Below are 14071 nucleotides of genomic sequence, written 5' to 3'. Positions count from 1 at the left end.
CGACCAGGGCAGCCGCCTCGGTGCCTGCATCGCGCCCGGGGGCACCGGCCGGGGCAGCCGCCTCGGTGCCTGCATCGCGCCCGGGGGCCCCGGCGGCAGGTGCCTGCCCATCGCTCTCCGCCCGTCCCCGGAGCAGCGAGCAGCGCCCTCCTTCCAGCTCCCGCGGGGAGTCCAGCAGCCTCCCGCGGGCGGGGCTGAGCCCCTCCGCCTCCCACCTGCCCGCCGCCGCCGCAGCCCCCGTCTCGCCTCCCCGAGGCCCCCGCAGTAGCCAAGACGCCGCGGGCCGTGCTCCGAGTGAAGAATGGGGCGTCGAAGCTGCCCAAGCCGCAGGCGGCGGCCGAGGCCCCCGGCAGCGCCCCCGGCCCCGGACTCTTCATGGAGCGCTCGCAGAGCCGCCTCAGCCTGTCTGCCTCCTTCGAAGCCCTGGCCATCTACTTCCCCTGCATGAACAGCTTTGACGAGGAGGACGCGGGTAAGGGGCCCGGCCGTGGGGCGGGGAGCCTGGGGCGCTGGAAGGGTGTCAATGGGGCAGGCGGGGGTGTAATGCACGAGGAGGATCAGGAGGGTGCACATGGGGGAGAGCCTGGCCCGAGGGGTGGGGACCATGCCTGGGGGGGAGGTACTGGAGATTCTGCATGGGGGCAGAGGGACCTGAGGGGCATCAATGGAGGGCAGGGAAGAGAGAGGGCCAGTGCCTCCGAGTCCAGAGGGGCTGTGAATGGAGAGAGGGGGAGGCGGCTAATACATGAATGAGGGTGGGTGGGTGAGGTAGTCAGTGAATGAATTAATGGGGGAGGGCCCGATAGACCTGGCAGAAATAGTGAGGTAGCTCAGGAGTGTGTGTGTGTGTGTGTGTGTGTGTGGTGGTGGGGGAGAGTGAATGAGAGTTCTAGCTCTGTGTGTGTGTATATATATATACATTATTATATACATATAATGTCTCCCACCAGCCCTGGAGCTGTGCTGTAGAAGCACTGACGCTAAAGAGGAGTGAGTGCAGCTGGTGGCTCTGACTCTTTCGGCCATGGGGGTGGAAAGGCTAGAAGATTTGCTGGTTTTTAGCAGGAGAATGTGAGATTGTGATGTGTTGGCTCTAGCCCTGCCTGGCTCAGCTGAGGGGTTGGGGTGTGACAGAGAGCCATCCACTCATTGCCTTCCCTAAGCCACCTGCCAATGGCTGCCCAGTGCCCCAGCACATTTTGTGTATAGTGAGACATGGGGTTAGGAACCTGCATTAGGGTGAGGGGATTAAAAAGGGAGATTTTTTGCATAAGAAAATGTACTCGCTCTCTTCTGGTTTACATTGAAGTCAAATGTCTTCACAAACGAATGGTGCAAGTCTTAATCCTTCTCTTATGCTCAGCTGCCTTCCAGAGAGGATGGTGGATGACGGTACTTTAAACAGAAAAGGCATCTTCTGCTGTACATTGTGCCCAAGCTCCAAGTGCTTTTCAAAGTGAACAATGAACTCTTCAGACTAAATACACTAAACTGGTAATATTTAAACAGCTCTTTTAGAATTTAGGCGGTGATTTATCCAGATTTGCAAATATAGTCCCTGCTCTGTAGTGTAAACCAGACAAGACAGAATGCTTCAGGAGAAATGGTAATTAATAGGGAGAAACATGAAGGCGAGAGAATTCAAGAGGTAGGATTGAACAAGAGAGAAAAATCATTGAGAGCATTCCAGGCATAGGGGACAGCATGATAGAAGGCACAAAGCTGAGTGGGAAAAGGATGTATTAAAATTAGATTACATATAGAGAGTAGGATATAAGCATGCTCTTCATGCCTATCAATTTATTATAAAAATGTGTAATGATTTGCACTGTATGCACAAGATCACTTTCTGGTAATATATTTTTAATCCCTTTTATGTGTAACAAATGTAGAGAGTGTTACTTAAGAGGCACATGGGTATTTTAATACCTACCATCTTGGCTGCATCTCTCAAATACCTGTCTTGTAAATTCATCCCAAGAAATGCAGCTCCCCACAAGAATAGATGGGTACATGTGCAAGTGAGAGGTCACACATACAAAATGATTGTTTTTAGAGGAATCAAGGTAAAAATAAATATATAAAAGTCAGAAGTTATTAACTTCTATCAGCATGCAAGCAAGTCTGGAGGACGGGAAGGAGGTTTTAGCATCCTCCAACTGAATATATTTTAATATGTTTAAAATCCTGCATAGAAGAAGAGGTGTGAGATATCAACAAATTATTTATTTGCTCTTCATATTCAATTTGATTGTGACAACTGGAGGACCATGCAAGGCAATAACAGGAGCTTTGAGAAGTCTGTATTGTTGCTTCAGAAATTATTTCTGGTGAGACACTTTGGAGCCCAAGAACCTGACACGTTGACTTGAACAGATATTTCCTCACTGAAGGGCTGACTCTGTTGGGTCTGAGAAGACTGATACTTTAAGTGAACGCTTCTTCCTATTCCAGCATCTAAAGATATATGGTTGTAGTCAGAATTTTATTTACTTGATCTCATTCCTGAACAATCACTCATGAATGTTAGTATTCCAGCCTATAAAAAGATGTCTTTGAATTCATGAAATCTACAGTTATGGCCTCATCCTTCAAGCACTTATTACTGAAGCACTGCTTACTATCCTGAGTTAGCCCCATTAATCTTAATGTAACTACTCAGGGTAGGAGGCATTATGTTTGGTAATAAGTATTTGCAATATTGCCCCTTACTTTGGAAATATGAATTTGTATTCATATTTTTATGAGCACTGCAGCTATTTCTACTGGTGGTTTCAGAAAGGAAAAAAAGTAACATTTTGGATTGCTGCCTCTTTCACAAAAAATACAAATAGGCATAAATAACAATTTTTGCAGGACCATACATATTTTGTGGAAATTAGAGAAATCCTAAATAATCACATTGTGACAAATATGAGACTAACATTTAGATTTGAGCAAGCTTCTGAAATTCACAAGATTCTGACCAGATCTGATTGCATTCTGAATTCTAATTAAAAAAAAAGATCTGACATACAGCACAGGGTAATGGATACTGCATTTGGCAAAATATCATCTGTAGAAGATGGCAACAGAAAAGAAGAGATTGACCCCAGGATATGAAGAAGGGGGGATTGCTGACAGAGCAAACAATCCAGTTTTGATAAATTTATCATCCATTTTGAATGAAGATGAGACTCTCTGCTATACTAAAAGGGAGCTTTCTTAATGAGGAAGAAAAGTTAATAAATGGCAAAGTTTAAAGGAAACTTGACGTACTGTATTCCAAAGGAGAGAAGGCCCTGGACCCGAAATCACCATCATCTCACTTGGATCAGATTAAAATAATTGGGAAGGAAATTTGCTAGAGCTGGCCTGGCTTTCAACACAGCGTGAAGTGGAAACATAAATGGCATTACTGAACCTAAGGGCACCTGCATTGCTAGCCTCAACTGATTGGCTAGAGTTAACACTGGGCTGGAAAAGGGGCTAGATTTTGAACTTGGTAGGTAATAACCTTTAAAAAATGCTTTTAATTGCAGAAGATCTCCCCTCCTGTTGGTCTTGGCATCCGCTGAATTGCTTTCACATCTCTTGTGTCTGCCAATATGCCAATAATTCCTAGGCTGCGCTCTTCTGATGTTTCAAAGCCTCTGCTGACTTCTCAGTGGTGAAATGGGTACAGAAAAAGCCTCAGTCCATACTAGTCTATGCAGGGGCAGAGGGGTCAGGGTCCACAAGATGCAGATAGACGTGCAGAACTTCTAGTAAGGAAACTGATCTCTCAACTGAATGGTCCCTGAACTACATCCTATGCCAGGGAGATTGACTGACCTGCAAATATGCCCTTCTGCGTGCAGGACCTCTTACAGGTTTCATGGGTCTGAAAAGGTGTGAGGTAGGAAGTGGTGCTGAAATTTGCATTACTAAATGGTATCAATAGCTGAGGAGTAGCCAGACTGATCCAGAGAAGGATACCCTAAATGAGCAACAGGGTCTTCTCACCAGTAAGATACAGCAGTGCTGTAACCTGGAGAAATTACTGTCTAGAGCAGGGGTCGGCAACTTTTCAGAAGTGGTGTGCCAAGTCTTCATTTATTCACTCTAATTTAAGGTTTCACGTGCCAGTAATACATTTTAATGTTTTTAGAAGGTCTTTTTCTATAAGTCTATAATATATAACTAAACTATTGTATGTAAAGTAAAGTTTTTAAAATGGTTAAGAAGCTTCATTTAAAATTTAAATTAAAATGCAGAGCCCCCGGACCGGTGGCCAGGACCCAGGCAGTGTGAGTGCCACTGAAAATCAGCTCACGTGCCGCCTTCGGCACGCGTGCCATAGGTTGCCTACCCCTAGTCTAGAGTAAATAGCATAAGAGCTATGGGTTACCAACTCTTTTAAACCTAATAAATGTAACTTTCCTGTGCTTTATATTGGTCAAGTGTAGCAGTCCTCATTCAGTCAAAATTTCCATCCATGTCAGTGGGGACAAGAACTTCAAACCAGGGGTCTTCATTATTAGTGGTCCTATATCATCATTATAATTGAGGTGTCTGTCCTAGCTCTGTTCATTGTACAATTATAAAGCAATAGACCAAAAAAGCTAAATAGAATAAATTATAGTGAAGCTTGAATTTTCAGATTTGTGCATGGATATAAATGAGTGCGTTTGCTCACCTCTATCACAATCCTACACCTGCTTGGAATGTCTTTGAAGCTAGTGGAGTTCATTGTGGTAACAGCCGTCTAAAACACACACAAGCAGTAATCTGAAGGATTGGGGCCTTACTCTGCATTTACCTTGACTGCAAACACAATCATGGTCACGGTACGTGCCAATTAAGTGCATAAGCGTGGGTGCATTTTTATGTGCTCATCTTTGAAAATGTGAGCCTTAATCCAGAGCATACACTTATTAGTATCAAGATAGAAATCTGAATTGTACTACAACATGACAGTACATTTTTCCTGGGATTGGCTGAAATCAAACATTATGTATCTTTGTATCCATGTAGCAATCTGTTGCAAGAGCCTGGCTTGCCAAATGGTGAACTAATGGAAGTGAGCATGAGTTAAAAATAAAACTTGCCCACGGTAGAATAAAGTACCCAAATGAACTTTGACCAAGAGACAAAATGGTTGCCGCTGTCAAAATGTCACTGTCTCCCAAAATGTTGGTAAATCCTGCCCTCGTTTACACAGATGCCAGCTCAGGAAGCAGTAGAGTTCTCTGTTTCTTGAGACAACCAAGTCCAAGCAACTATGGTGCTGCTGCTTGTACACAATGTCACAGAGTGACAGCCATTATTCTATTACCAGCATGTGCTTTGAAGAGAAGCTAAATGAAATGTTAATTTAATGGAGCTGTAAAAACAGAGTTAAGACATATTGGACTAGAGTAACGTGATTGCTGTGGGCTTGTGGGGAAGTCTGTAACGTCTTTGTCTGGATTGGGTCGGCTGAATTTCTCTGTATTGTTAATCATTAAAATATGTATAAAATTATGAAATAAAGAGAGCCACTGTGTGTTCTAAAGTTCTCATAGATATTTTCAATTCTAGTGCTGTGCTGCAATTGAATACAAGCAATTTTATAGAAGATGCTAATTGTTCGTTAATATAAGTGAATTCCATAATGTGAAGTTCATTTTTGAGTTCATATGGGCTGGTTTGGCTTCTCTTAGATTGCCTTGGAAAGCTTTGGAGGACCCTGTAAGCTTCCTTTTACAGGGTGATTGGTCAGTGCTCTATTATGCAAGTGCCCCGTGTTTATGGTAATAGTATGTAAGAGGTAGCGAAAGAACATCTGTGCGCTGCATGACCGGAATGGTAATTTTTAAATCCCAAATGTGTTCTTAATATATGTCAGACTGAAGTAATTGTCTCTTGATTGTAGTACAGTAACATGCAAAGCCTATTGTTAACTAGGGGCTCAGTTATGCCTATGAGGCACTGGCGATAATCCAGAGGTGCACTGCCCCAGACACGAGGAATTCTGACTCAAGTAAACTGAATTCCTTCTGCAGCTCCCCAGTGTGCATGGACCATGCCTACAGCATACTCCCCTCTATAGGCCTAGCCAGCTCTGGATGAAATTTTTAGAACAAAAACTTCTTTTCGTAAAAAAATGCAGATTCAGAAAGTAGATTTTGCCAAATTGTTTGGGTTTTTTAGAAAAAAAAATCCTAACAAATTCTGAAAAATCTAAACATTTCATTTCAACATTTTCAAAACAAAATGTTTGTTTTTCAGTTTGAAATTACTTTGTTTTGAAATTTCCTTTAATTTTATTTGTAAACATTTCAATGTCTAAAAAATGCTCAAAATCTTAACATTTCATTTGACCCAAAACAATTTTTTCTTCAATTTTTCCATTGCCAGAAATTTCAAATTTTTTTTTTTTTTTTTTTTTTTTTACCCTCTAACCCAAACCATTTTTTTCAACTTTTCAAAAGTGCCAACAGCCTGAAAAATCTGTATTTGAGGATATCAGGGAATCCTCAGTGCCCCCAACTTTTTGCCAAACTTTTTTTGAAAATCTCATGTGGATTTCCTTTATAGTAGTGTAGCTACATTAGAGTCCATCTGCACCTATTACACCTGTTTGAAAAGTGCTAGTGAGTGTTAGAGACCAGTACAGAAGATGAATGCTGATTATACACTATCTTTTGAACCCCAAAGCTTGGGGAAGAGAAACCCTTCCCTCCACAATGTCTCTTTGTGTGGATTGTTTTGCTGTCCATTTACTCTAAGTAGGAGATCCGGTCCCTGAAAACCTTTCTAACTAAGAGCAGCTGTTTCCCTGCCACTTCTAATTCATGTAAAATTAATTTTAGTGCAACATTTATTAAGTCAAAAGCACAGTTCTCTGTGAATCCTTTACTCTGCCAGGTTTCTACATGAGGACGAGTTGTGAAATGCTGTAACTACTTTACTTCAACATCGCTATTTGACAGAATGTATGCATCTGCTTTGTGTAGAGAGGAATTAAACTTAATTGGGCCAGTTGTTTTGCGGAATAATTTATTTGTACAATTATTTTTTTTGAGATTCTGAGTTATCCTGCCCATATTTCGGAGTGCTGTGGGCTAGGTTAGAAATGTGCATGTTTTAATTTAGAAAATTGTGAGTTACTAACACGTTTCAGCACTGCAGTTTGTCGTGGCATTTGACAGGTTTACACAGGGCTCTGATCACTGCAATCTTGTCTTCCGCAGATATGTCTTGCAGCACCACACAGGGCACTTTGAAATGCCATTAGCACACTTAAATAAGAATGTTGTCTTCTCCTCAGAACTATTTATACAGCTTCTGACTCTTGGATTTATCCGATAAAACACCCCGATACAACCCCACCCCCCCAGCAATGTTTATCAAATAAACACTGGAAAAACACCAAAAATGGTTACTTGTATCTAAGGGTACATCTATACTAGCCGCCGGATCAGCAGGTAGTGTTCGATGTTTCGGGGATCGATTTATTGCGTCTCGTCTGGACGCGATAAATCGATCCGCTGATTGACGCCCGTACTCCACCTTGGCAGGAGGAGTAAGCGGAGTCGACGGGGGAGCCGCGGCAGTCAACTCGCTGCCGTGAGGACGGCCAGGTAAGTCGAACTAAGATACTTCAGCTACATGAATAGTGTAGCTGAAGTTGCGTATCTTAGTTCGAATCTTCCCTTCCCCGCCCCTCCCCCCTCCCCCCCCCGCCCGCTAGTATAGCCCAGGCCTAAGAGTTTATCTACACGGAGCAGTAATGCGGACTACCAGGATGTGATTCCTAAAGCACGGTAATGTGTTGATCTTTGATTGGTCCGTCCATATAATGTTTATACTATACCGTACTATAACTATTTAGAAGACTTTGAATGTACATCTACCAAAGTGATATTCATACAAGGTTCTGTTTTGCCTTTTGAATGAAGGGGTGAAATCTAAAGTGTATAATCTGTGAACAGATATAAAGACAAGGGAGAATAGAGCAGCAATTGATGGCTAATTTGGTACGTAATTGAATACACAAACTAGGCTCACACATTTTGAGCATCTAGCTGGCATAGTAATTGGGCAGCACATTTTATTTATTTGGATTTGTAAAATGATAAAAAGCACCCATATAAAGACCTGGGGAGCTCTGTTATTGCGTAACACATACAAATAATACAAAACTCAGTAGCCCCAACCCTCAAACAAAATCCAGCCACAATCAAATCAGTCAAATCACAATGGCAGCCAGTACCCCATTTCGTCTCAGCCCCACTACTGTTATGCCATTTTACCCAAACACCGAAAGAACTCAGCTGGCTTTGCAGAATGTCAGTTGTCTGTAAAATGCTCTGAGTGATCAGCACCAGTTATAACAGGTTGAGAAAGATTTTTACATTTTTCCCCCCTGTAATTGAAAATGTAATTGACCTACAGGAATGCATGTTCATATCTATGTTGCCTTAATAATATTTGGAGAAATACTACTTTAAACATAAAATCTTGTGCTGCCTTTAAGTGTGGGGTAATGCAGAGACTGTGTAGAGTAGTTATCAATTGTTCACTGTCAAACTGGCAGGACATGTCAAGTGCGGTCCCACAGGGGTCTATCTTGGTCTGGTACTATTAAATATTTTCATTAATGACTTGGATGATGGAGCAGCTGACACCAAGATGGATGGTCTTGTAAGCACTTTAGTGGCCAGGATTAGAATTTAAGATATTGATAAATTACAGAATTGGTCTGAAATCAACAAGATGGAATTCAGTGAAGATAAGTGCAAAGCACTACACTTAGAAAGGAAAAATCAAATGCACAAACACAAAATGGGGAAGAACTAAATAGGCAGCTTTACTGCAGAAAGGGATCTGGGGGTTATAGGGGATCACATTGAAAATGAGTCAACCGTGTGATGCTGTTGTGAAAAAGGCAAATGTCATTCTGGGATGCATTAAAAGGAGTGTCATATGTAAGAAATGGGAGATCATTGTGTTCTACTCGGCACTAGTGAAGTCTCACCTGGAGTATTGTGTCCAGTTTTGGTCCGCACACTTTAAGAAGGATGTGAAGAAACTGAAGAGACTCTAAAGAAGAGCAACAAAAATAAGAAGGGGTTTAGAAAACATGACCTATGAGGAAAGGTTGAAAAATTTGGCATGTTTAGTCTAGAGAAGAGAAGTCTGAGGGGGATGTAACAGTCTTCAAATATGTAAAAGGTTGTTCTAAAGACTGTGATCAAGTATTCTTCCATGTCAATGAGGTTAGCACATGTAGTAATTGGAGTAGTTTGCAGTAAGGGAGTTATAAGTTTCAGATTAAAAGTTTGTTCCTAACTATAAGGATAGTTAAGCAGAGGAACAGGTTACCCAGGGAGATTATGGAATCCCCTTCATTGGGAATTTTTAGACAAAACACATGTCAGGGATGGGCTAGATATACTTAATCCTGCCTTGGAGCAGTGGGCTGGAATCAATGACCTTTCGAAGGCCCTTGCAGATCTGCATTTCCATGATTCTATAAACATATACAATAAAAAACCTCTTCTAATGTTTCTTGTCATCAGAGCCTCGTGAATTCTGCTTTACTTCATGGATGGTTTCAGCAGCCAAAGGAAGAGAATTCCCTGGCAGGGGCATTGCATACCATCATCACCCACTGCTTAACTGCAGCATGCTTGAAAACCACCTACATACTATGAACTGGAACTAAACTGCAGTTGGTGTGTCAATAACAGAAGTGTATGTAGAAAGCAGTATTAGGGTGGACACTTCCCAAAGAACCTGCCAAAAGGGTGTTTAGTCAATTTAGGGCCTGTGTTATGCATCCTTGCCATAGTGTCATATCTGCAGTTATAATTTCAATAGACTGGTAGACCTTGTCCACTGTGCTCGCCACAGCAGTGTAAAAACAGACATCATCAACTGTGTCTATGTACAGCTCCTGGACCAGTGTGGGCATGGATTTTCTGTCTTCCTTATGGCTAATTGTGGTATAGCAGCCTTTTTCATCTCTTGTTGCCCCGTTGGCAGTTACTAGGCCACTTTGTGTTTGGTTCCTTCTTACGACTCAGCCTTGTGAGCCTCACTGCATGTAGGGTGACCAAAAAGTTCAAATGAAAATGCTAAGTCTTGGCCATATATCGGGCCTTCGGCAGTAGTCCTTTCCCCTTTACTTCTGAGACTTACCTCACCCCTCCTGTGAAGGGACGTAGACGAACGCAGGCCCACCCTTCTCCTCTGGGTTCCAGTCCAGGGCACTTTTGATAAGCAGCCAGGGTCTGTTTCTTATGTTCCAAATTCTGGTTCACTGGGCTGCTTCCTCCCTTTGCCTGTTGGCAGGAGTCTGTCATGGAGACGTGTTCTCCAGTCCTCTCTCCCTGGAATTTCATCTTTCCTTGCAGCTTTCCCCTCCAGCCTGTTGCAGAGGAGCTTTGTCAGGGCAGCTAGCCTCACTGAGAGCTGCCTGGAACACCTTCACCTCTGCTGTATCTGCCCTCTCCATTTGAGGCCAGTACCAAGGTATACACTCCTGTCTGCGGCTCACCTCTCTGTTCTCCCCTTTTGGCCTTGCAGTCCTCCCTCTAGTTATTGAAACCACCTGGTCTGCTTGTCCCCAGCTGGGTCTAATCCTTAATTAGCTGTCTCCACTTCAGGTGCCACAGAATGGATTTACTGGCTTTCAGGTTCCCTATTAACCCTTTATTTGTGGGCATATGCTCCATCCTGGCCTGGGCCCCCTATTCAGGGTTCCTTCTCCGTGTTGATACACACAATATTAAAATCTTGAACCAGATTTTCATATCGACTCTTTTTTTGCACATTTGTGTTTTGATAGGATTGTTAGGGAAATAAGAAAGGAGAAAGACTTTTTGCCTTTTTTAAGATGAGATTGATTTCTGGCTGAGTAGTATATTGCTGAATAGTAGGATTATTATAGACAAAGTAGAGTAGCTCAGCCAATCGCTTATGTCTCTGTCATTTACATGCTACAGTCCCATTGGTTGAAACCCTCTGTTAACTGATGTAAAATACGATAGGCCTCCAGTCTTGCATGTGGTTTGGAGTTATTGGTGGTTTGGGCTGTGTTTTTAAGACGAGAGTGAGCTTGCATTAGCATTCTCTCTGTAAAATCCTACTGGAGAAAAGGCACAGATAGCTAGTCAAGCTCAACCCTATATACCCCCACCTGCGGCTTACCCTGACTCGTTACATTGAGGTAAAAACTCTAGAGTGCATAGTCTCTCCTAGAATTTCACAAGACAGCTGATTCAAGTTTTCTCCTTCACTGTGAGAAAACACCTTTTTCATCAGTGAAAACATAACCTTGTTTTCAGACAATAGGAATTTTGCTATGTTTATTTTAAATGTTGAATAACATGAGGTAGTAGGGACAAAATCGGAAAGGTTAAGACACAAAATGAGTTACACCAAGGAAGGGACATAAAAGGCAATAGGAAGAGGTTCTTTAAATACATTAGGAGCAAGAGAAAGATAAAGGAAAGTGTAGGTCCTCTACTTACCCAGGAAGGAGAGCTAATAACTGATGACATTAAGAAGGCTGAGGTTTTTAATGCCTATTTTGCTTTAAGTATCAGAGGGGTAGCCGTGTTAGTCTGGATCTGTAAAAAGCAACAGAGTGTCTGTTTACATTACATGTGTCTGACGAAGTGGGTATTCACCCACGAAAGCTTATGCTCCAATACATCTGTTAGTCTTAAAGGTGCCACAGGACACTATATTTTGCTTTAGTTTTCACTAAAAATGTTAATGGTGATCAGATACTCAAAACAATTAAATCTTAAACAAGGGGGAAGAAACAGGTCAGAACAGGAATAGAACAGGTTAAAGAATATTTAGATAACTTAGATGTATTCGAGTTGGCAGGACCTGATAAAATTCATTCTAAGGTAACATGAGGAACTAGCTGAAGTAGTCTCTGGACTACTCATGATGATCTTTGCGAACTCATGGAGGATGGGTGAGGTCCCAGAGGACTGGAGAAGGGTAAATAATACCCATCTTCAAAACGAGGGCAAAAAGAGGACCCAGGGAATTGTAAACCAGTCAGTCTGATTTTGATACCTGGAAAGATACTGGTAAACAATCCATTTATAAGAACCTGGAGGATAATTGGGTTATAAGGAATAGTCAGCATGGATTTGTCAAGATCAAATCATGTCAAACCAACCTAATTTCCTTCTCTGACAGGGTTACAGACCTACTGGATGGTGGTGGGGAAGCAGTAGACATGATATATCTCAATATTTAGTAAGGCTTTTGACACAGTCCCATATGACATTCTCATAAGCAAACTAGGGATATGTGGTCTAGATTAAATTACTATAAGGTGAGTGCACAACTGGCTGAAAGACCGTACTCAATGAGTAGTTCTCTGTCAAACTAGGAGGATGTATCTAGTGGGGTCCCACAGGTGTCAGACCTGGCTCCAGTACTAGTCAATATTTTTATTAATGACTTGGATAAAAGAGTTGAAAGCATACTTATAAAATTTGCAGATGACACCAAGCTGGGGAGGGATTGCAAGCACCTTAGAGGACAGGATTGGAATTCAAGATGTCTGTGACAAATTGGAGAATTGGTGTGAAATCAACAAGGTGAAATACAGTAATGACAAGTGCAAAGTATTACATGTTGGGAGGCAAAATCAAATGCACATCTACAAAATGGGGAATAACTGGCCAGGTGTAGTGCTGATGAAAAGGATCTGGGGGCTATAGTGGATCGCAAATTGAATGAGTCAACAATGTGTTGCAGTTGCAAAAAAGGCTAATATAAGTCTGGGTTGTATTAACAGGAGTGTTGCGTGTAAAACACAGGAGGTGATTGTCACGCTCTACTCAGCACTGGTAAGGCCTCTGCTGTAGTACTGTGTCCAATTCTGGGCATCACATTTTAGGAAAGATGTGGATAAACTGGAGAGAGTCGGGGTAAGAGCAAGAAAAACAATAGAAGGTTTAGAAAATTTGACATATGAGGAAAGGTTAAAAAACTGGGCATGTTTAGTCTTGGGAGGGATAGCTCAGTGGTTTGAGCATTGGCCTGCTAAACCCAGGGTTGTGAATTCAATCCTTGAGGGGGCCACTTAGGGATCTGGGGCAAAATCAGTACTTGGTCCTGCTAGTGAAGGCAGGGGGCTGGACTCGATGACCTTTCAAGGTCCCTTCCAGTTCTAGGAGATGGGATATCTTTATTTATTTATTTATTTATTAATTAAAAGAAGACTGAGCAGGGACCTGATAATAGCCTTTAATTATGTTAAGAGTTGTTAAAAAGAGAATGGTGATCAATTGTTCTCCATGTCTGCTGGAGGTAGGACAAGTAGTACCCATCTTAATCTGCAGCAAGGGAGATTTAGGGTTAGGTATTGGGAACAACTTTCTAACTATAAATAGGGTGACCAGATGTCCCGATTTTATAGGGACAGTCCCGATTTTTGGGTCTTTTTCTTATATAGGCTCCTATTACCCCCCCACCCCCGTCCCGATTTTTCATACTTGCTGTCTGGTCACCCTAACTATAAAGGGTAGTTAAATTCTGGAATAGGCTTCCAAAGGGTTGTGGAATTCCCATCATTGGAGGTTTTTAAGAACAGATTGGACACACACCTATGAGTGGTGGTCTAGGTTTTAGTCCTCTGTCAGCCCAGGGAGCTGGACTAGATGACTTCTCGAGGTCCCTTCTAGCCCTACATTTCTGTGATCCTGTAGCCCTTTCTCATGTGAAGAATCTTATCAAAGCCAATGGGACTATCCGTTTGAAGTAGCAGGCTTTGAGTTAGGTACAGTAATTCAAATAAATTGAGGAAGTGTGTTTCGAATGCTGCTCTGAAAACCAGGAAAAATAATACAGAAAGTAGATAAACAATCTGATGTTCAGTCTTGCAGATAATGGATACTGTATCATTGTGAGATTTATGGGACTGTTTCTGTTAAAAAGCTTCCTCATGCACTTTAGAACAGATCGCTGCCAGATTGGTCAAATTCCAACATCCAGACAGTTTGAATTGGCTGTCGGCTGCAGTGATAACTGTGGTGAACTCTTAACAGCCAGCCACTTTGAGCTCTGCAGATGGCCACGTGGTTGCAGC

At 42.3% G+C, this 14071-nt stretch overlaps 1 protein-coding gene across 1 annotated transcript in view; it reads left to right on the top strand.

Annotated features, from left to right (window-relative positions):
* The first annotated feature begins 326 nt into the window (after nucleotides 1-326).
* RIMS4 (regulating synaptic membrane exocytosis 4) overlaps nucleotides 327-14071 on the top strand; it is a 72587-nt gene continuing 58842 nt past the window's right edge. Inside the window, exon 1 of the mRNA XM_024205438.3 lies at nucleotides 327-472. Coding sequence (XP_024061206.1) covers nucleotides 376-472 — 97 coding nt within the window. The 5' untranslated portion in view covers nucleotides 327-375. The remainder of the gene's footprint in view (nucleotides 473-14071) is intronic.

The sequence above is a fragment of the Terrapene carolina genome, unplaced genomic scaffold (assembly GCF_002925995.2).
Source record: "Terrapene carolina triunguis isolate 2854851 unplaced genomic scaffold, T_m_triunguis-2.0 Scaffold233, whole genome shotgun sequence".
In the NCBI taxonomy this organism is placed as follows: domain Eukaryota; kingdom Metazoa; phylum Chordata; order Testudines; family Emydidae; genus Terrapene; species Terrapene triunguis.
Note: the sequence above shows the minus strand (reverse complement) of the source record. Positions and strands in the feature narration are given on the sequence as shown.